This window comes from Epinephelus fuscoguttatus, linkage group LG3, assembly GCF_011397635.1.
Source record: "Epinephelus fuscoguttatus linkage group LG3, E.fuscoguttatus.final_Chr_v1".
NCBI lineage: Eukaryota > Metazoa > Chordata > Actinopteri > Perciformes > Serranidae > Epinephelus > Epinephelus fuscoguttatus.
In genome coordinates, this window is record NC_064754.1 from 48,564,432 (window position 1) to 48,586,017 (window position 21,586).

The following is a 21,586-nucleotide window of genomic DNA, read 5'->3' on the forward strand; positions in this document are numbered from 1 at the left end:
CGTATGCTGTAAAGCCCTGTGAGACAAATTGTGATTTGTGATATTGGGCTGTATAAAAAAAATTGATTGATTGATTGATTGAACTAAAAGGTTAAAATGGATATCTATATTCTGTCAGGTCTGCATGTAAGATGTAGACACACACACACACACACACACACATGTTTCTCTGAGTTTGTGTGGCACAGCGGTTGCCATGGTAATAAACTAGGTGCACCTGGCAGAAGAGCAGAAAGAGACAGATGATGAGCATGAACATGAGCTCCTGAATATTTTTGCTTTTTTGGATGTTTTAAAGTGAGATAAACTACTATTCTTCTCAGAGCTGGAAGAAAACAGAAGAGAAAACTGTTGTTTTTTTAAAAAAAAAAAAATCTGCCAAGAAGGAAAAAAAAAACAGCAAAAACCTCAGAAAACAGTGATAGGCTGGAAAACAACGGAACCAACTGCCAATCTGTCCAACCAGCAACAACAAAAAAAAAGGTCAAGCAAAGAGGAGGAAAACAGCTGAAGACGCAAGTGAGTGAAACCATCAGAAAGAAAATATAACATTTAAAAAGAGGAAACAAAAAATTGCTGAACACTAAATAAACCTAAGCTAGCATAACACAGCTAGCTGTAAACAAGACCCTTAGCAACTGTTGCCAAGGAATTTAAATGGCAGCAGTTCAACAGCAGCAGAGCCTGATGGAATCCACCAAAGGCTGTACAGAGGCTGTTCCTCTCCTCTATCCTCCTGATGTAACCAATGAGGCATTTAAACAAAAACTGCTAAAAGAAAGACCAGAAACCCTGTTTTCTGATCTTTACAAGACCGGGGAGGTCAGCAACCTGATCCTCTTCACAGACCAGCCGCTAGCATGGCACTCTGCCATCAGTGCCCACTACTACTGTGTCAAAAAAGAGGGGATCTGTAACGGCTGGAAAATAAAAATAAAAGAAGCAGAGGATTCAGGTACTTTCATGATGACAGTAAACTTATACAAGAATGGGACTATCATGGTGCAGGGGAACCTCAAACTGTTTGAGATGGACTTTCCCCTTATAAAGGAAAGAGCCCAGCAGGAGAGATCTAGCTCCACTGAAATTTCTCAGGTCCCAGCTCCCAGCTGCCTAACTACTGAGCAGCCCTCTGAAGAGAAGGAGCCCACCAGCCCAGAGCAGGTCCAGGACCCCCAGCTGAACCGCACCATCACCAAACTGAAGGTGAAATTCACAGACCTGGAGAGAGAACTAGTACAACTGAGAGAGCTGATCAGCCAACAGCCATGCCAGCCCACCACAGCTCAGCCTGATCCCTGTACCATCAGCACAGAGCTGGGCATGCTGAGGCAGGACAGGGACAGCTGCAGGAGAGAGCTGAGCCTGCTCAGGACTGAGATCAGAGAGCTGCATCAGGACAGAGAGCAGCGTCTAGAAGCACTGACAGCTCTGACAGAGGAGGTGAAGGAGCTCAGAGGAGAGAGAGAGGAGCACAGCAGAGCACTCACCACTCTGTCAGAACAGCTTCAGGAGAGAGGTGGAGCTACACAGGACCTGGATGAAAAACTAGACCACAACCAGGACCCTGTGAGCAGCCAGGACCCACCAATCCAAGAACCTAAATCCACCCCCAGCTCCACATCCAGCCCACAGACCAGCACCTCCCCTCATTCCACCAGACCAGCACAACAGAGAGAGAAGACAGACATTGTCCTCCGCAGCGACTCCAATGGAAAATTCCTTAATGAAAAGAAACTTTTCCCCACCCACAAAGTGGCTAAAATCTGGTGTCCAAACACCCACCAAGCCATAGACCTGCTGTCAGAGGAGCGGCTTGGATCTCCGCACCAATGATCTGCAGAGCCAGCAGGAGACGGCGTCAGAGTCACTCAAGAGAGTGATAGAGAAAGCCTCCACCACCTTCCCCAACAGCAGAGTGGTCATATCCACTCTGCTCCCAAGGAAAGACTTCCACCCTGACACCATCCACAGGATCAACAGCAGCCTGTCCAGAGACTGTGCGCGGAGACCCAGTATCCACCTAGCCCACCACCCCACCCTGGACATCACCTGTCTCTACGATCACATCCATCTGTTTAAAAGCACAATCCCCATCTTTGCCCAAACACTGAAAAGCGTCACTCTCAACAGAGACCAATCCATGGCCCGCAGAAAGAGCACATCAGCCCACAACCCCCACAGAACACCAAGACATCCTCAACCAACATCCAGACCAACACAATGGAGACAAGACCACCCTCAGCCCCACCCACATCATGTCCAAATCAGACCCCACCAAGGCAACCATTATCCCCCTCAAGCCAGACCACAGTCACTCCTGTCTCTAGGGACCCCACCCCAACCACAGTGACAAGAGCCATACCCTGGCCCACTGAGTTATGCCCAGGTGGTCCGGACAGCAGCAGAACTAACCTTAACCACCCCCCACACAATGAACTGAGAGACATTCAGCAGATGCTCAGCCTGCTTTGCTCTCATCTGATTGGACAGGTACCACAATAGACACTGTATGAATTATTATTAGAGTATTTCTTGTTCTCATACAGTTTTAAAAAAAAGGACATTTACATTGTACATAAGTACTGATTATTTAATATACCAGTTATTGATTTGTTATCTTTTATAATATGTCATGTAGATACTCTTAAATTATTTTCTTTGACTTAGTAGTTTATCTCATTTTGATCACCAAATGCAGCCTTTTGAGTTTTAAATGAAATCTAAATCTTTTGCCATCTCTTGTTTGAATGTTCAGGGTCTGAGATCTTCTGCTCTTGGCCTTAAGAGCAGGACCTCAGACTTTATTAGAGAGTTAGAAAATGCAGATGTGTTTATATTGCAAGAGACTTGGTGTAGAGGAGATGTCTCCACTGGTTGTCCCTCAGGCTACATAGAGATAATGTCCCCGTCCACCAAACTAAAGGGAGTAACACAAGGAAGGGATTCAGGGGGAATGCTGATCTGGTATAAGGCAAACCTTGTACAATACATTGAATTAATCAAAAAAGGAGAATTTTCAATTTGGCTCAAAATCAAAAAAGACCTTATCACCACAGATAAAGATGTATTCCTGTGTGCAGCATATATCCCCCATCACAATCCCCTTGTTTTAATGAAGACAGTTTCTCCATTCTCGAAGATGAGATTGGTTACTTTCAGGCCCAGGGAAGTGTACTGATCTGTGGCGACCTGAATGCCAGGACTGGTACAGAACCAGATTTTATCAGCACACAGGGAGACAAACATATACCTGGTCAAGTCAGCATCCTCTTCTCTTCACACCCTCGCAGAAACAACTTTGACAAAACTGTCAATAAAAGTGGGCAGCAACTGTTGCAGCTCTGCCGAACATTGGGTCTGTACATGGTTAACGGTCGGCTTCGAGGGGACTCATTCGGTCTTTACACTCATAGCTCTCCTCTTGGCAACAGCACAGTAGACTATGGCATCACCGACCTAGACCCCTTCTACCTGAGAGCATTTACAGTCAGCCCCTTAACCCCCTTATCAGACCATAGTAAAATCACACTCTACATTAAAACGACAGCAAACGACCCTCACACAGTAGAACCCTGCAATCCCTGCACCCTACACAAAACAACCTTATAAATGGACAAACAAAAGCAAAGACGAATACCAGACAGCAATCAAAAATCCAATCTTTCAATCCCATTTAGACTGTTTTCTTTCCACCTCGTATCCCCTCAATCAGGACGGCCTCAGACAGGCTGTACAGGACATCTACAACATATTTGACCATGTGGCAGACTCATCCAGTCTGAAAAAGCGCCAGCACCACAGACCAAAAGACCCGACCAATGACGTTTTGACACAGAATGCAGACCACTGAGAAAAACTCTCAGAAATGTGTCAAATCAAAAACACAGACAACCTGACAACCCTGAGCTCCGCCTCCAGTACTGGAAAACACAGAGTATACAGAAAAACACTCAGAACTAAAAAAGAACAGTATGTGAGGCATCAGTTACAAATAACTGAAGAGTCCATTGACTCCAATGACTTCTGGAAGAAATGGCACTCTTTCAGCAAACCACAAAAAGAAGAATTGGCTATTCAAAATGGTGACATCTGGAAAAATCACTTTGAAAGTCTGTATACTGCTGTTCCCCTGAATTCGGCCCAAAACAATCTCCTCAACAAATTACAAATTTTAGAATCAGTCATTAAAGACAGCTAGAACCCCCAAGACTACCATATTACTGAAGCAGAGCTGCTGGCTAAAATCCAGGCACTGCAGCCAAAGAAAGCCAACGGTCCTGGTGGCATTTTAAATGAAATGCTAAAATTTGATGACCATAAATTTAACATTGCCATATTAAAATTATTTAACCTTATTCTGGGTGTCGGACATTTCCCTGACCTCTGGAGTGAAGGAATCATCACACCAATCTTTAAAAGTGGAAACAAATTCGACCCAAACAATTACCGAGGCATCTGTGTCAGCAGTAACCTGGGGAAGTTGTTCTGCAGCATCCTAAACAGCCGACTGCAAGACTTCCTCAGAGAACATGATGTCCAAGAGCAAGAGCCAGATAGGATTCACACCCAAACATAGAACAACAGACCATATCTACGCCCTTCACACCCTCATTAATAAAGACGTCCACCAAAACAAGAGGAAAATCTTCTCTTGTTTTGTAGACTTCAAAAAAGCATTCGACTCAATTTGGCATGATGGACTGTTCTTAAAATTAATTGAGAAGGGTGTAGGGGGGAAGGTCTATGACATCATCAAAACCATGTACAGACATATCAAATGTGCTGTTAAAATGAACAACATGGAAACAGATTTCTTCCCCCAGAGTAGAGGAGTAAAACAGGGCTGCAGTCTCAGTCCCACCCTCTTCAACATTTATATCGATGAATTGGCCAAATCACTAGAACTATCTGACATCCCTGGTCTCACTCTGTCTAACACACAGGTTAAATGCCTACTTTTTGCAGATGATCTCATATTGCTGGCTCCATCAAATGAAGCACTACAACAGCAACTGGATCACCTGCAAACCTTCTGTCAGACCTGGGCCCTGACAGTTAATCTGGACAAAACCAAAATTATGATATTCCAGAAACGACCCAGGGGTCAGGGAAACCAAACCAGGTTTTTCCTGGGCTCTCATGAGTTGGAGCACACACACGACTACACATACTTAGGACTACACATCACGTCCACGGGAAACTTTAACCTGGCTGTTGATGATCTCAGAGAGAAGGGAAGAAGGGCTTTCTATGCTAGAAAGAAATCTTCAAACATTAATATACCATTAGAATCTGGCTCACAATATTCAAGTCTATAATTGAACCAATTATTCTGTATGGTAATGAGGTGTGGGGTCCTCTTGCAAATCAAGATTTTGAAAAATGGGACAAACACCCCATCGAAATCCTGTATACAGAGATTTGCACAGAGAGTGCACAGGAACACCCCCAACAACAGGTGCCGAGCTGAGCTAGGCCAATTCCCCCTTTTAATTAGAATTCAAAAAAGAGCCATCAAATTTTATAAACACCTTAAAACAAGTGACCCCAACTCCTACCACTTCAAAGCTCTGCAATGCTAAGAGGAGAACATGGAGAAGAGCTCCCTCAGCCAGCTAGTCCTGAGGCTCAGCTCCTCTAACAGCACAAGACCTCAGGACAGCCCTCACACAATCTGGACCCACCAAATTATAGAGAAACAAAAAGAACATTACATTAACTATTGGACATCGACCACAAAAACGCAAAGCAAAGTTCAGTGTTATTTGGCTCTAAACAGACAGTACACAGTGTCAATATCTGAGCACCGTGACTGATGAGAAACTGAGGAAGACTTTGACCATGTACAGACTCAGTGACCACAACTTGGCCATAGAGACGGGCAGACAAAGGCAGACCTGGCTGCCCAGAGAGGACAGGTTGTGTGAGCTCTGTCCACACAGACAAGTGGAGACAGAGACACACTCCCTGTTGCACTGCAGCAAGTATGAACACATCAGAGCCGACTTCCTCTCAAAAATAAAACATAGAGTCACTGACTTTGATTCTCTGCCTGATCAAACTAAAATGCAACACATCCTTGGAGAGAACAGAGTCAGCAGCTTAGCAGCAGCAAAATATATCAGGTTATGCCACAGTGTGAGTGACAACCATCACAACACCTGACACACCTGTCTATATTTACAGTCCTTGTAACTCACAATCTACATTTTTCTTTAGTCATTTTTTTTTCTATATTATATATTGGTGTATTGTATTGTAGATTGGTGTATTTTGTATTATATATCATATATTCAATCTTTTTTTATATAGTTTTCTGAATTACTTTTATTATTGTACTTTATTTGTAAATTTGTAATGCCTTTGGCAATATTGTTAATCTACAGTCATTTTTTACAGTCATGCCAATAAAGCTTATTGAAATTGAAATTGAAATTGAATTGACAGACAGAACACAGAGAAGAGAGCTCTTTCAGAGGAGATTTACTCCTCGAACAAGTTCTTCCCATACCCAAACCGAAGAGAAAATTCAAGTATGAGTAGAGGGCTGTGTGTGCATGTCTGTGTCTGCAGCCGTTGTCATGGCAATTCCTGACTTGCCTGCACTTGAGGGGCACACAGAGACCTCATGAGAGAGCAGATCAGCAAAGGCTGTTTTTAATGGGTTTGAACTCCTCGAACAAATTCTTCCCATACCCAAACCGTTGGTCCCATCATGAAAATAAAATGATGGTGAGAGAGAGCCACTTCTCGTGAACGCACGTATCATGTTTTATATTTCTAGAGTCCAAAATGGGGTCACCAGAGCGAGTTACAAATGTGTTGCACCTCAGCTGTTTCCAGAAATTTCTCCTCTCAGATTACATGGGAGTGAATGAGAAAAAAATCGGTGCTCCCTTCGCTTTGGAGCTGCTCAGCAAAAATGTGTACGTGTGAGAGATTCCATGTCAACATTTCTGTGACCAGGACAAATTTTCCTAGGTTTTGTGGTATAAATTGTGTCTGTACAGTGAAAATTGTGGTCGTATGAGCGAGTTGAAGAGAAAATTTCTTGATGAGTTTACAGCTGCTCTCCACTCTAGCGATGACATCACCCACTCTAGCTCACGCAATACACACCCATTATAAAGTCTGAGAAGGGCTGAAAACTTCATGTATTTTAAACAGATTTTGTAGAAAAACTTAAAGAGATATTGAAAATTTGAATTAGTTCCTGAAAGTCGACGGCAGCGTCAATGTTTGAGAGTTGGAATGGAGTTTCTATGTCAGTGTAAGAATTTGTGATGTGTGGGTGAAGATGAGTGAGTTTGAAGGATTTTCTCATTGACTTCCATTATAACAAAGTTTCAGGAAACGCTGAATATTTTTGAAAGTTTGAATGGGATTGAAAAGTTGAAACATATGTAAAATGTCAGCAAAATGATGAATATTTTCCATTTTGAATGGAGTTTCTCACTTAAAGTATGAATCAGTAGTCACAGTTTGAAAAAAGGTGAAGTTTTTAGATTTTTGAGGATTCTGTAATGCATTCCCAGTGGGAAAAGGATTTGGGAAAAATCGGAAATATCTCGGAAAGTATGAATGTTAGGAAAAAAGTGAATACATCCGTGAATGTCCTAATTCAGCTGAACGTTTTCATTTGAATGGTTTGAATCGGTTGAAGTTTGTGGAACTAGTAGCGGTCCAACCGTTTTTGCTCCATCCGCTTTAATAGAAGTCGGAAGTTTAATGTTGAATTCCCGGGAAAGTATGAACGTTATGGAAAAATCTGAAAGCTTCCAATAATGTCCTGATGAAGCTGAATCAGAAGAAGTTTGAATAGTTTGAATCAGTTGAAGTATGTTGAAGATAACTGAAGTCAAAAAACGCGGCGGAAGAATAATCATAAGAAGAAGAAAAATAAGGAATTTTGGTAGTAGAAGAACATAGGTTTTGAATGTTTCCAGCATTTACGCCCAATAAATGCAGCAAAAACAATAGGGTCCTCACCTCTGTGAGCAGTCCTCTGCCATTGGGCTCGGTCCTTAATAATAAACGTACCAGGAACAAGAGGGACTTCGTCCTTCGGCCGAGGTCCCTAATAATAAACGTTACAGGAACAAGAGGGACTTTTTTTTTTTAAGATTTTTTTGGGGGGCTTTTTAGCCTTTAATATATAGGGCAGACAAGTGTGAATGGGGGAGAGAGAGGGAGTGACATGCAGTAAAGGGCCACAGGCCGGAGTCGAACCCAGGCCGCTGGGGCGCCTGCTCTACCACTAAGCCCCAATTCACGCCCACTTTGACCAATCATTACCAACCTTGGCAGCTGGCCTTAGGACTGACCCCACATCATGTTCACCAAGTTTCGAACAATTCCGATCGATTGTTAAATGATTTAATCTTTCCGTTCTTATAGCGCCCCCTATTTGCTGATTTGCGCCAAATTTGGCAGCAAAGCCTCTGGGCGACCTCTGGAACAACTGATTTAAGTTTGATGTTAATAGCAGTGACTTTGACAAAAATATGCAACAATATGTGTTTTTTAGTGAGCAAAAAATGTGTTTGTTTAAAACTAGCGCATTTTTTGGACTACCAAAATTCTGCAGATCAGACAAAATCTGTAGGAGGAGTTTCAGTCAACGCCCTCACAGTGACATGCCAACCATGGATCTCACATTTAGTGTTGATAGCATTTAATTTGACCGAGATACGGAACAGTGGGCGTTTTTATAGCTAGCTACAAAAATTTGTTTGTTAATAATTCGCACATTTTTTGACCGTGCAAAATTCTTTTCTCAATTCTTTTCTCACAATTTTGGCAGGAAAAAAGTTAGGTGGAAATGGGCGTGGCCCCTAATGATGAACAGAGCGATTACAATAGAGTTCTCACTGACGACTTCGTCGTTGCTCGGGCCCTAATAAACAGCGCGATTACAATAGGGTCCAAGGTGGATGACTTTGTCATCGCTCAGGCTCTAATAATAATAATAAACGGCGCGATTACAATAGGGTCCTACACAGACGACTTCGTCGTCACTTGGGCCCTAATGAACAGTGTGATTACAATAGGGTCCTACGGAGGACTTCATCATCGCTCGGACCCTAATAATAATAAACAGCGTGATTACAATAGGGTCCTACGGACGACTTTGTCGTTGCTCGGACCCTAATTATAAACAGCGCGAATACAATAGGGTCCTACGCGGACGACTTTGTCATCACTTAGGCCCTAAATATAGCAGTGTGAGCATAGAGTGTGAGTCTGTCAGTGCAAACGTTTCTTCAATCACACAAGCACAGATGAGTGAGTGTCTGCTGCATGTCACATGCTGACTGCAAATGCCCTGTGTGTGCCAGACCCCTACGTAAAGCCCTGCTCAGCCTCTAGTTCTGCACACTGCTTTTTGATAATCACAGCGATTTTTACAAAGCTTTTATTAACTTTTCACTCCTGCAGCTTTCAGCAGCTCAAAGGAGAATGGAGTCATGAGAAATGTGTTAAATTGCTAACAAAAAAAACAAGAAAAAAAAGACAAAAAAACAAAACAAAACAAAAAAATATAAAATGTTCTGCTGTAGCCTATATCTGTTTTGTTTGTTAGTTCTGTTAGTTTGATAAGTTTATTTTTTTATAAGACTAGCTTTGGTAAATACTGGCTATAGTGAGGTTATTGTAATTATTAGGTTCAAATTTATTTCATATGTATAGATGCCTAATGGCCATCCAATAAGATAAATGTTAAGATGTTGATTGTGCCTGGATGAAGGATATTTTTATTGTATTTTTTGTTAATTTTATTTTATTTTTTGTTAATTTTATTTTTCAGTTTTCCTCCCTGAGGGATTGCCACCTTATTGTGGTCAGGGGGTTTGCGTGCCTCAGTGACCCTAAGAGCTATACCAGCAGGAGCTTAGTCTTCAGGTGGGACACCCAAGTTGGACAGGTCTTAGGGTAGAGGCCTGACAAAGTGTAATCCATTTATTTAGGTTGGGGGTTGGACACACAGCTAACAACAACCCAATTCCATGTAGAAAACACTGTTATCAACAACAAAACAAGCGGCGAGCACATTTGAGACCACGGTGCTTTGACACCCGCTATAGGGCACTCACACAGCGTCCCCACATCCTGTGAGTGAGTGAGTGAGTGAGTGAGAGAGTGAGTGTCAGCTCTACCTATGGCAAAAATGTGCTGGAGCATGATGCCCCCTGAGTCTGAAGAAGGGCACCTGTGGCCCGAAACGTCACTCCAGGTTGGTGGAATAAATGCACCTAAAGGGAGCTGAAGTGTGCAGGCTTTTCTTTGTCTTTTCAGCATGATGCCCCATTCACATTTATGACTGCCCCCTCATATATGCCTACCTAGAACTGGGCTTGGTTGTTCCCCCTTGAGGTCAGGGCGTGAGTCAGAGGCCTGATTCCATCACCCCAGGTTACCAACTCATTACTTCCTGTCCAGAATATAGAATGAGAGGGGATGGTGGGGGAGGACAAGACATTTCAGGCCCTGTGAATGTGTGTGTGTGTGTGTGTGTTTGTGTTTGTGTTTGTGTTTGTGTGTGTTTGTGGTGTTATTGGAAAAGCAGAGTAATAGGGCTGGGCGATATGGCCTAAGAAAAAAAAACTCTGATTTTTTCACAACAAATCCGATTCACGATTTAAATAATAAATTTTAAAAAATTAATAGGTTACACTTCTTTCTCGGTATGAGACACAGGAAACAATTGATAATGCTGAAACAATAATATCGGCGTGTCAACACTACGCAGGCATTTTAAATCATTGGGACGATCTAATCTGATGTGCTGGAAGTTGTTATCGTCTTGCAGGAGCTATATAACCAGTACAATTCCAAATGAAGTGAGATGCCCTTGCAGTGTTGGCATACTAATATTGCTGATATTTCCCTGTGTCTCATACTGAGAAAGAAGTTTAACCTATTTTATCAAGTTGCTCACACCAGAAGAGTTTGGGTGAATTTAAGTCAATTTTGTGTGCTTTTATACAGGTAATGCTGGGACATCTGGGACTCTATTTTGAAGAGGGGAAAAACAGGAAATGTTTGGTCTTAATTTGCAGGTGTCACTGTGTGCGTGATAACGTGGCACATCACTTGTTCAGCAAGTGCAGCCCTGGCTCCAGGTTGTTATTTTGCACCTCATATAAAATATAGGTAGCCAACATATCCCTATGCTACAGAAATACCTGAATAACAACTGAAGCGCATCATTATCCACTCCTATCCTGTGATTTCCAAAGACTAACAGGCGAGATCCTGTTCTCATAATTTCAGGATATTTACTCAGAATTAAAAGATATGGCGTCAAACTCGTCACAGCATGAGCTTGAGCTCTGGTAAAGCTAAAAGGTCAGATTTCTCCCATTACATTAGTGATCAAAACTCAAAATACAATCAGCATGATTTCATGGTCTAAACCGCACAGCAGTGATCAAATTAACAGAAAAAAAAACACATAACTCTCTCTTACAAAAACTACAAAGTGATTAATTTGAACATTACACCTAAACAAGTCAAGTCACCTTGTTTTTCTCACATCACCAAAAGAGTACATGCAAAGTGTGTACTTGAGTAATATTAACTGGCCTACCCCAGCAGTTTGTTTTTCAAAGTAAGCAGTTTTGGAGGGAGGTTTTTTTTCCAAATCCAAGCATGACTACTTGAATGAATTTGAGTTTGTTTTCCATGCATTTTGGGTAATCCAAGTCACCTGGTGCAACCCTAAACCCTAAATTCATTCCCATTGTATTTTAATTCTGTAGACTGGAGGTTTTTCAAAGTGTGAGACAGGAGAATTTGCATCCTTAATTTAATTACATTATGTACTATAAACAAATATTACTAGGGATGCCCAAATCTTTTTTTGACGATTTTGATAATTTATGAATGAAATCAGTAGGGATGTCCTGATCACCTTTTTTGCCCAGAGTCCGAGTCATTTGATTTTGAGTATTTTGATCCGATACTTTGGGAACACATTACAAACAGTGGTGGACAAAGTATTTCGATCCTTAACTTCAGTAAAAGTACTAATAACACACTGAAAATACTCCTCTACAAGTACTGCACTCAGAACCTTACTTGATTTTATGTATGTAAGTAATATCAGCAAAATGTACGCAAGTATCAAAAGTAAAAGTACTCATATTGCAGTCAAATGGCCTTGCTGTATTTTATGATGTTTATGGTGTGTATGTTGCTTTATTGCTGAAGATTTTTAAGTTGAGCTAATTTTAAAGACTTTATACACTGTTGGTAGACAATGTCTTTTCCAGCTCATCCAAGAGGATTTTTTATTGGGTATTTAGCTTAAGAAGTAGGGCAATTTCCTCAACCGATAAAGAAACACCCAATTCTTCAGTTTATCACAAACATTCAAACTCAAAATCCCTAAATTTGGAGATACATGAACAGAAAAAGAATGAAGAAAAGTAATCTGAAAAGTAACCAACATTAAGTCTCAGTTAAATGTAGTGGGGTGAAAAGTACAATAGTTCCCTCTGAGATGTAGTGGAGTAGTACAAGTTGTTGGGAATAGAATGATTTTATGTGTTTTACTATAAGTTGTGTTTCACTATATAAGTTTTAGATGCGTGAACAATGAGAATACTGAGATGATTTCAGCTGATCTAAATGTGTTTGCTTTGCAGAAGTGGAGAAGTACAGGAGAGGAAGAGACATAAAGTCTGAGGAGCACATACCGCAATGCTTAGATAATTAGTTTCATATATGGTAAAAAGAATAGAAAGTGATGTACAGATAGTAAGGTACAGCACGTGTAGGGAGTTGTGTTCTCTTGTCTTTCAAAACAGGAACCACACCCCCACTGTCAGCGGGAAGGAGTCAGATTAACACGAGGCAGGGGCGTGGTGTGGCGAAGGAGGAAGTGGAACCGCCAATAAGCTCGGGAAGGACCCATAAGGTTGCTCCTTGGACAGCTGATAATATAGTTTGAAGACACGGGTTGTCTGAGGTTGAAAGACCTTTGTGTAGATTGCTACAACACAAAAAAGAGGTTACAGAGTTCTGCGGGCAGGGGAGCGTTTTCCATGTGATCCCTAACACTGAATACTATCGCTCATGTTGAGACATCTATTCAATGGTCCGCAGAACCACCCTGATATTGGGAGTGTAAATAAAACAGTATTTTAAATAAGGGAAAAGTGTTGTGTGGGTGGTTTACCGACAACCAGCTATTTTACGGGACGAGAGAGTTGTGTAGAGTCTATTAGAGGTGACTCAAATTCCTGCTCTCTCAGTGCCTGAGCAGTGGTCGTGATCTGTGGGGAAGAAAAAGAGGAAGCTGTGTAATTTTGCCGTAAGATAGAAGCCAATTGTCGCCGAGCCATAGGCATCCCGCACCCTCCTAGGAGAGCGGTGTAGAAGCTTGGGTGTCGGCCTGCAACTGGTGGAACTTAAGCAGCGAAATCACAGCGATAGAAGGGGAATAATAAGCCTGCGTGGACTGCATTTAAGAGTGGTCATGTGGCACAAAGTATTGTGTACAGTTTTTTTTTTTTTTTTTTTTTTTTTTATTGTGTGCAGCAGTACCTTACTGGTAGAAACAAGTCAGAGTGGAAGAGGGACAGAAAAACGTGATGATCGGTGAATTCGACAGGGACTGTCGCGAGCAGGGAGGCTGCCCTCCCATGCTGGTAAAAACTCAGTTTAGGGAAATTAGAAAACAGTTGTTGTCAGGAGTAGAGGATAAGCGGAGACAGGAAGTTGGTAGGGAGTTTGATGAGCTGTGGAAGGCATTACAGGCACAAGGTGAGTTGCCTGGGGATGATGAGGCAGGAAACGTCACAAAGAAATTGCAGGCTGCAGAAGTAAAAGCACGAAATGATTTGGAAGAACACGCTAAAAAGGAGAATGAACCTAAATTTATAAAGAGAAAATGGAAAAATCAGAAAGAAATGAAGGAGCGCAAACAAGCTCTGCTCCATCAGATGGCAGTTACAGCCATGGCCTATTGGAAAAACAGACAAAAGTCACAAAAAGCAATACAAAGATAAGCAACCTCTGTCTGCTCCTGCACCGGATCCAGCCTCACCACCACCAGAGCCCACCTCTAATAGGTTGTATCTTGAGCTACCCCAAACACCCACAGCTCCAACTCCCCCACCATATTCAGGGAATAATATGCAAATGCCAATGTTGATGATTAAAGACGGTGTGCTTAATACAGATGTGATAGGGGAAGAAGAGTATGTGAGGGCCAAAGAGGAAGTGATGAAGGAAATAAGACAGGGAATAGTGCAGGTGGAGGCACTGAGACAGGACGTGATGAGTATTGTGGCGGGCGCGCAGAATGTGCATCAGGAGACTCTGAGATCCGTAGACAGGAGTAGGGACATGCAGGATGATGTGCGCAGCATAGAGAGCAGAGACAGCAAGAGAAGCATGAAACAGAGCCCTCTTTCCTCCAGCACCCCTAAAGTGGAAGCAATGGAGGAGGAGCCGAGGCCACTAGCAGAGGCAGTGTTTCAGTTGAGGGCACAAAGAGAGAGGTCACATAGAAGCAACAGAGAAAGGAGAAATGAGGAAAGGATAGAAGAACCAGAGGAGTGTTCTGAGATAGAGGAGGTGGAGGATGAGGAAAGTCAAGGATGGTCAGGGTCAGACTCTGAGGGCGACTATGATACGAGGGCTGTAAGTACACATTCTCCTTATAATCTCCGACAAAATAAGAACAAGCCAAAAGCATTCGCCATGCCACTCCTGGAAAAGACCCCAAGAGGAGGAGAGGTATACCAACCCTTCTCCTTTACGGATATGCACTGCATCCTAGATAAGATGCCCCCGCCCTTAGAGGGAGGAGGCCCCTGGATGGAGCGTTTCTGTAAACAAACCATGGGTCACAAATTAGCATTAGGGGACTGGAGAGCGCTACTGGGACAACAGCTCTCCAGCTGGGATTTAATTGCACTTGAAACGTTGGCAAAAACAGTTAACTTAACAGATAAAGAGCCATTCGCCCACCATGCCACTGCTATCGGTCGGGCCATGCGACAACAGTTTCCCATTCTGTCTGGCGCCATGCACACACTCACGTTTCACATCGAACCTGACGAAAATGCCGCAACATTCCTTAGCAGATGTAAGAACACATGGGTAGATGTGGCTGGAGCACACCCAGGGTCTTGTGACCTACAAACCACCCTGTTCAGAAAGGCTGTGTTAGAGGGACTGCACGAAGGTAAAGGAATCCTTAGAGAACAACCCTGACCTTGCTGGCTGTTCCACTACACTGTAAGACATTTCAAGCTGATTCAACTTGCAAATGAAAGTTCACCTGCTGCCTTGAAAATGCAAGTTAACTCAACTTGAGGATAATCTTTGTTTCAACTCAAAAGTTGAAGTTCATCAAGTCGATATGACTACAATGTTCTAGTACTCTCAATGTAGTTTTTTAAGTTGTCTAAGTTGATTTAACTTTTAACCACTAGTTGTTTCAACTTTTTACTGTAAGTTAAAACAAAGACTTCTTTTACATTATCAGTGCATGAAAACTTAATTTACCTAGTCCAACTAACTCACATTTCTGCATTGTTATAACTCAACATTTATACAACTTGCCATTTGGAGTCAAGAGGATTTAACTTTAAAATTTGTTCCAACTTAGATGTATAAGTTATCCTGACTGATAATTCCAAGTTTGCTTATTTTAATAACAATCACTGAATTCTCGCAGCCTCTCTGTTCAGAAATATAACATTTATTTGAAAAACAATGTTATACAGCTTAAACATTAGGTTTTGATCTCAAACATGCTTTCACACCTAAATAGGTGGGTTGACGCTGAACAATCAGGCTCATGTAAGACCATCAATGGGTTCATAAAAACCTGAGATGAACAAGAACAATGTTGCATGTTGGTAAATCTTAACCAACCATGACTTAACACATCAGTCTTGTTATAACTGCCAGTGTTGGGGTTGAGAGAGAGACAGTAAACGGTTTTATAAAATCCAAATATAAACAAGAACAATATGATACAATGTATCATGATACAACCCCAAAAACAAAAGTTTAACAAATCTGCTGGTTCCCACATTCTTCCAAAACCTGAAATGAGAATAAGAAAGATGAAAAAAGAGAAACAGAGAGTTTGAGGTATTGTGGGGTTCTGCTGAGACAAATGAAGGGATACTGAGAGCTTTCTAAAACCATACAACAAACTTCCATGTCTAGATAGCAGATCTCTTTAACCAATACTCAAGTAAAATTGTTCTTTTGTTAACATAGTTAGGACCTCACCAAAGGTTCTTACACATTTTAACAAACCTACAGTTCAGAACAGTGTGCAAGGTCTTCACCTTTTAATTTATGCTCTTTTCTTGACTTGCTTGGTCCATAACTGACTTGTGTTGTACAAACTACACTTTAAAAACATAAGCAATTTGTAAGAACAATGCAAAAGTCCCCCAAAACAGCTTCTTCTCAGTATGAGCTTGAGATGTGCATTAATCTGTGTAAAGGTGTTATCTTTGCAGTTTTATCTACATCTGAACTGCACTGTACAAACTACACTGCTGGAAACACAAACAATTTATGAAGAACAATCCCAGAGTCCAAAAACTATGTTTTCTTCTACAAGGAGCTAATGATGGGCATTTATTTGTTTACAGGCGATATCTGAACAGCTTATTTCTGAGACCATGGATTCTTGCTGAGCACTGGTCCGGTTTAATGCTCATGATGACCCTCTGAAGGAATTCAAAGGAGTACTTCATGTTGCGGGGGTACTCGAGGTTAAGGCAGTAGATTGCACCCATTAACATGGCAAAGCCTGTGGGCACATCCTTGAGGTCATGCACGATAATCATCTCCTCTACCACCACAGCCACATGAAAGACTTCCAGAGGAAATGCATCATGGAGAGGGCCTTCATGTCCAATAAGCAGTCCGACCTGCATTCCTTTCATTATCTCATCGAGGGTTTCTCCATGAGCCTAATGACAAAACATACACATCTCAACTGACATCTCCTGTTTGTAATTTGAAAATTGCAAAACAACAATATACAAATAGCAATTATTACATTTTAGATATTAGTAGCCTCAAAACAGACTGGATTTTGTTGTGCCAATGCCAAAAACAAGTCATTATTTTGTGTTAGTTTATCATTAAAGTAACTCGGTGTTCATTTATCTGTTCTTTTAACCACAGATCAAGCTCACGCTGATATTGCACTATTGCATTATTGTGAGTATGGGGACTGACATGTTGAAGTATGGTCCATAATCCACAGTAAGAATTTTTAAACAATTTCTATAAAAATGAGCGTTTCTTTGGCAATGGCAATGTCTCAAATAAAGCGAGAGAAAAGTGAGTGTAGTATAAAATGTGTTAATATAATGACTTACATCACACATCCTGATTATATCGGAGGAATCCTCTGAAAGAAACTGAGGAAGACCAAGTAGGGCAGCTGCTCTCCTGTTTTGGTTTGTGTCCTCCAGGAAAAAATAAGACAAGAGTTGCAGTGAATTCTAAGCTAGAATCCAAATTTTAGTAAACATTATTAGCAATGTTTTTCTCTATGCTGTACATACCTCTTTTTGAAGACACTCCAGAATTTCACTCAGGGTCCACTTTCTGCTCGATGCGACAGCAGCTTTGTACACTCCCAAAAGACTTGGCACCATGGCATCTAGTCCTTCCAGAAATGACTCCAGCAGGTCTGTAGTGACAATTCTGTGGAACTCGGCGCTTAGCTGAAACAGATATAACAAAACAGCAGCGAAAAGGACATGAGTGAGGGAAAATCAGAGCAGCATAGCGCTGTAGCGGTAGGTACAAAGAAATTACAAATATCACTGCAAGACAGAGAACATGCTTGTTGTGGAAGAAGCATTCAGATACCTCAGTAAAAGCATCAATACTGCACTGCAAGTTAAAGTCCTACATTCAAAACATTACTTGACTGAAGTACGCAAGCATTATCGGCAAATGTAAGGCACTAGAAGTAAAATTATTTATGTTGTAGTTAAATCTCCCTCCTGTCCAGGGCTTGATGCTAACTTTTTTCCCCAAGGAGCACATGTGCTCCTAAGTTGATAATGTGTTTTCCGTAATAAACGTGATGCAAATAGACATTTACAAGCAAAATTATTTAATGAATTTGTATACAAAATGTACAGAAAGGTAAAATCATCAAGTATTGCAATTTAATTTTGTCTTTAATGTTATTATCTTATATATATTAACTTTGCAATATAATTATCTTGTATAATGTTATTACTATCCTAAAACATTCTCCAGGTCCTCTGAAACTCTGCAGGACTTATTTCCACCCTGCCCAGCAGTGGTACCGTGGAGAACGGTCCCTAACTGTGGGGAGAACGGAGCAGGCTTCTCCGCCACACTTTGACTTATTCCCACCCAGCCCACAGCCTGGCCATGGAGAACGGTCCCTAACTGCGGGGAGAGGGGAGAGGGCTTCCCCGGAGGTCCGTCGCTTAACCCGGTCCGTCTCCTCCGCCACACTTTGACGTATTCCCACCCAGCCGACAGTGGGACTTATATTCATTGTGCCAACAGTGGCTTGGAAAACCGGCCATAACCGTGTCGCACGGGGAAGAGGGAAGGCGGCTGGAGTTCCTCCAACATTTGTGGTTAGATTATCATATTTTTTTACTGACAAAAACATAGGCTGCTGTGGCTGATTTTTTTATGCGCACATGTGCCCCTAAATATTTTTTACAGTTCGCACAAACCTATTTTTAGCCGCAAATGCGAGTGAAACGCTCGCACTGTCGAGCACTGCTGTCAGTGTTTTACCATTGGATTAGTATCACTACCGCATTCAAATTAAAAACATCTGGAGATACATGGTTTCACTGGACAGGAAGGGGATGACAAATTGCAATCTGAAAGTAACTACTAACTAAATAAATAAGACAAATGTAGTGCAGTAAAAGTAAAATATTTGCAGTGAGAGGTAGAGGAGTAAAAGTAGACAATTGTACAAAAAAGAAATACTCCAGTGAAGTACAAGTACCTATAATTTGTACCTAGTAAATTGTAACTGAATAAAGTACTTGAGTAAATGACTTTCACTTCCACTACTGTTTTTGACTACACATAACAAAATACAGGAATTGTATGCAGTACTGAGTTGGCAAAGGATTACCTGTCTTTGACAAAACAGTGCAGGCCATCTCTCCATGACTTCAGAGATGAGTGGTTCATCACCGATGACCTCCTGTCTTCGCTGTGAGAATGTTGCAATCATCAGTTCATCCAGGAGTTGTAAATCTGGATCTCTCTTCTGCACTTCTAGAAGCATTGTCTCACGATCCTTCTCTGATTTCGCAGCAGTCTGTCCATCAGGTGGCTCTGGCAGGTAGTGGATCTCTCCCTTTTTTGACTTCTTGACTGGCTTGCAGCGTCCCTCTCCCCTTTTTCTTTTATTTACAAAAACTTCAGGACATCCAGCTGCCATCATTCTCTGACGGTAATTGCCCATCTTGAATCTCAAGCTGAACACCCAGCAATACCATCCTTTACCTGACCCAGGCTCCCTGAGACAAGGGTGCTTTGCAATAAGAGCTTTGGCTACGCTTTCATAATGGTCTTTGCTGGGATAGGCTGTGATTTTGGATACAATATCAGCAAGTCTGTCCAGTATTTCACTCTTCACACCCTTTGAGATGACCATTACAGTTCCATCCTTGGCATAGACATCATTTGCGGCCCGTAGTTGAAACTCAACATCATGGGAAAAAGCTGGGATAACAAAGGGATCAGGCCATTCAGCTGAATCACAACTAGTCGGGGAACCAAGGCTTGCGGTGTCTAATGTTGAGTCAGAAACCACTTCAGAGGACGTGAACAAAACTTTCAGAGTGGCTCGTTCCATTGGTAGGTCCTTGATATCTGTCAAATTACAGAGCTCATTCCCAAAGTCTGGATCTTCAAATTGTAGAATGAAGTTCCCTCGGAGGCCCAGAGTGTTGCGCAGTACTGTACACAGTTCATCAACTGACGAGGGAACATCCTGTAGGGTGACACGCCTTATTTCCTGAGGTGAGACGATAACTCGGAGAAGCATCATTGAGGAGTCACCAACAGCTGAAACACAGTGAACAAACAAGAAAACACTTAAAAAAACAATAACAATATTAACAGACCTTTTTTTTCTTTACTACCCTGTTATATGCTACAGAGAAGAAGGGTGTATTTAAATGTACAAAACAACCCTCCCTAATCAAACATTACCTTAATGTAACAGGAACGTCCTTGGAGTGATGAGCAGCTTTCCTTCAACAGGGTACGCAGCAAGGGGGGTGTAGTCATTCAGACTGTGAGGATCAACAACCACAGTTACTTTAGGGTCTTTTCTGGCCAGCTGGTAACACCTGAAATGCTCCATGAAGGATGCTGTGAATAGTTCCATAACGAATAATATGCAACCATCCACGACACAGATCTCCAGTACTGTCCCAAAATCTGGCAGTCCACTTGTCTGTCCAACTGAGAGCACCATTCCTTTAGAATACTTTGTCCCATTTAAGTAAGCAATGGAGGTGAGGGAAACAGAGTCCAGACCTTGAAACTTATTCCATAAAGCCTCTCTGATAGCAGCATTAAAGATGCCCACAGACACAACTGATACTCGCCCAGTCTCAATGCTTGGTTTGAAAATTGTTGGCATCCCCAAATAATATGCCAACATCAACTGATGTCTTGTGGCTAAAGTGTGCAGAACATTTTTGAAGTTCCCAGTGTTGTGAACCACTTTTTTAAAGAATGAATGCTTTGCCTCAAAGCGTATTGTCCAGAACTCAATAAGCGGACCAAATTTCTTGATCAACACAGGACAATGTTCAAGATAATGATGTTTAGGGCGTAGTTTAGTACCAGGAAATATTTCTAAAAGCAAATGTCTATGGTCACAGATTTTTGCTTGTAGGTAGCACAGGGTTTCTGTTGTGAATGAGGGGCTGGATAACAGCTCCACAATGTCTTTCAGTTCAAGGATCAGAGACCAAGTTTTTTCACATTCTGGGATTTGGTGGCCAATCAGCAGTGGAAGAAATAGCAGAAGCGCCCAGTTCTCGTGTCCATTGCCACCAATAGTTCCATTTTTTGAAAAGTTTGTATGGATTGATTGAGGTCGGTTAGTTTTGTCACAAAACTGAAAGGGAAATGATGCTATTCTTTCATTAAGGTCAGTCAATGTGAAATACTTTTTAGCAATCAGATCTGAAAGACATATGCACAGTTCCACAGGTACAATTCCTTCCAGCAAATCATGCAGAAAATCCGGTGGAAACCCTTTTGCAGGATGAAAGTGGGCAAGTCTTCTTAAAGGACAGTCTCTTTTCAAACCATCAACACACGAGGCATCAGTTGTTTTAAGGACAGTAACAGCTTCATCAAACAATTGTGGTGTTCTCAAAGTAAAATTCCCACTTCTGACATCATGTTCCTGAATATCTATACGGTTAGCCAAACAAAATCTGCAAAATTTCTCAACATTAAAACATTCTTGGTATCCAGAAAGTAAGTGTGCACTTAAGTTATCTGCAGACACAAACACAACAGTACCTTTGACATTAGACCCAAGACTTTG

The 21,586-nt window shown here is 41.7% G+C and overlaps 1 protein-coding gene across 1 annotated transcript; it reads right to left on the reverse strand.

Annotated features, from left to right (window-relative positions):
- Positions 1-15,917: 15,917 nt before the first annotated feature.
- LOC125886572 (uncharacterized) lies at positions 15,918-20,583 on the reverse strand. Its single transcript, XM_049572890.1, has 5 exons — positions 20,230-20,583; positions 19,142-20,082; positions 17,562-17,723; positions 17,373-17,462; positions 15,918-16,958 (listed from the first exon to the last, which is right to left on the reverse strand). The coding sequence occupies exons 2-5, from the start codon at positions 20,063-20,065 to the stop codon at positions 16,629-16,631; spliced, it is 1,506 nt and encodes a 501-aa protein (XP_049428847.1). The 5' UTR covers positions 20,066-20,082; positions 20,230-20,583; the 3' UTR covers positions 15,918-16,628.
- Positions 20,584-21,586: the final 1,003 nt, after the last annotated feature.

What these genes read in the sequence shown, in the direction of transcription:
- LOC125886572 (XM_049572890.1), bottom strand. Translation starts at nt 20,065, where the DNA reads ATGATGCTTCTCCGAGTTATCGTCTCACCTCAGGAAATAAGGCGTGTC. An exon ending in CACTGTTTTGTCAAAGACAG is followed by an intron (nt 17,724 to 19,141) that starts GTAATCCTTTGC and finishes TATCTGTTTCAG; the next exon opens with CTAAGCGCCGAGTTCCACAG. An exon ending in ATATAATCAGGATGTGTGAT is followed by an intron (nt 16,959 to 17,372) that starts GTAAGTCATTAT and finishes TTTTGTCATTAG; the next exon opens with GCTCATGGAGAAACCCTCGA.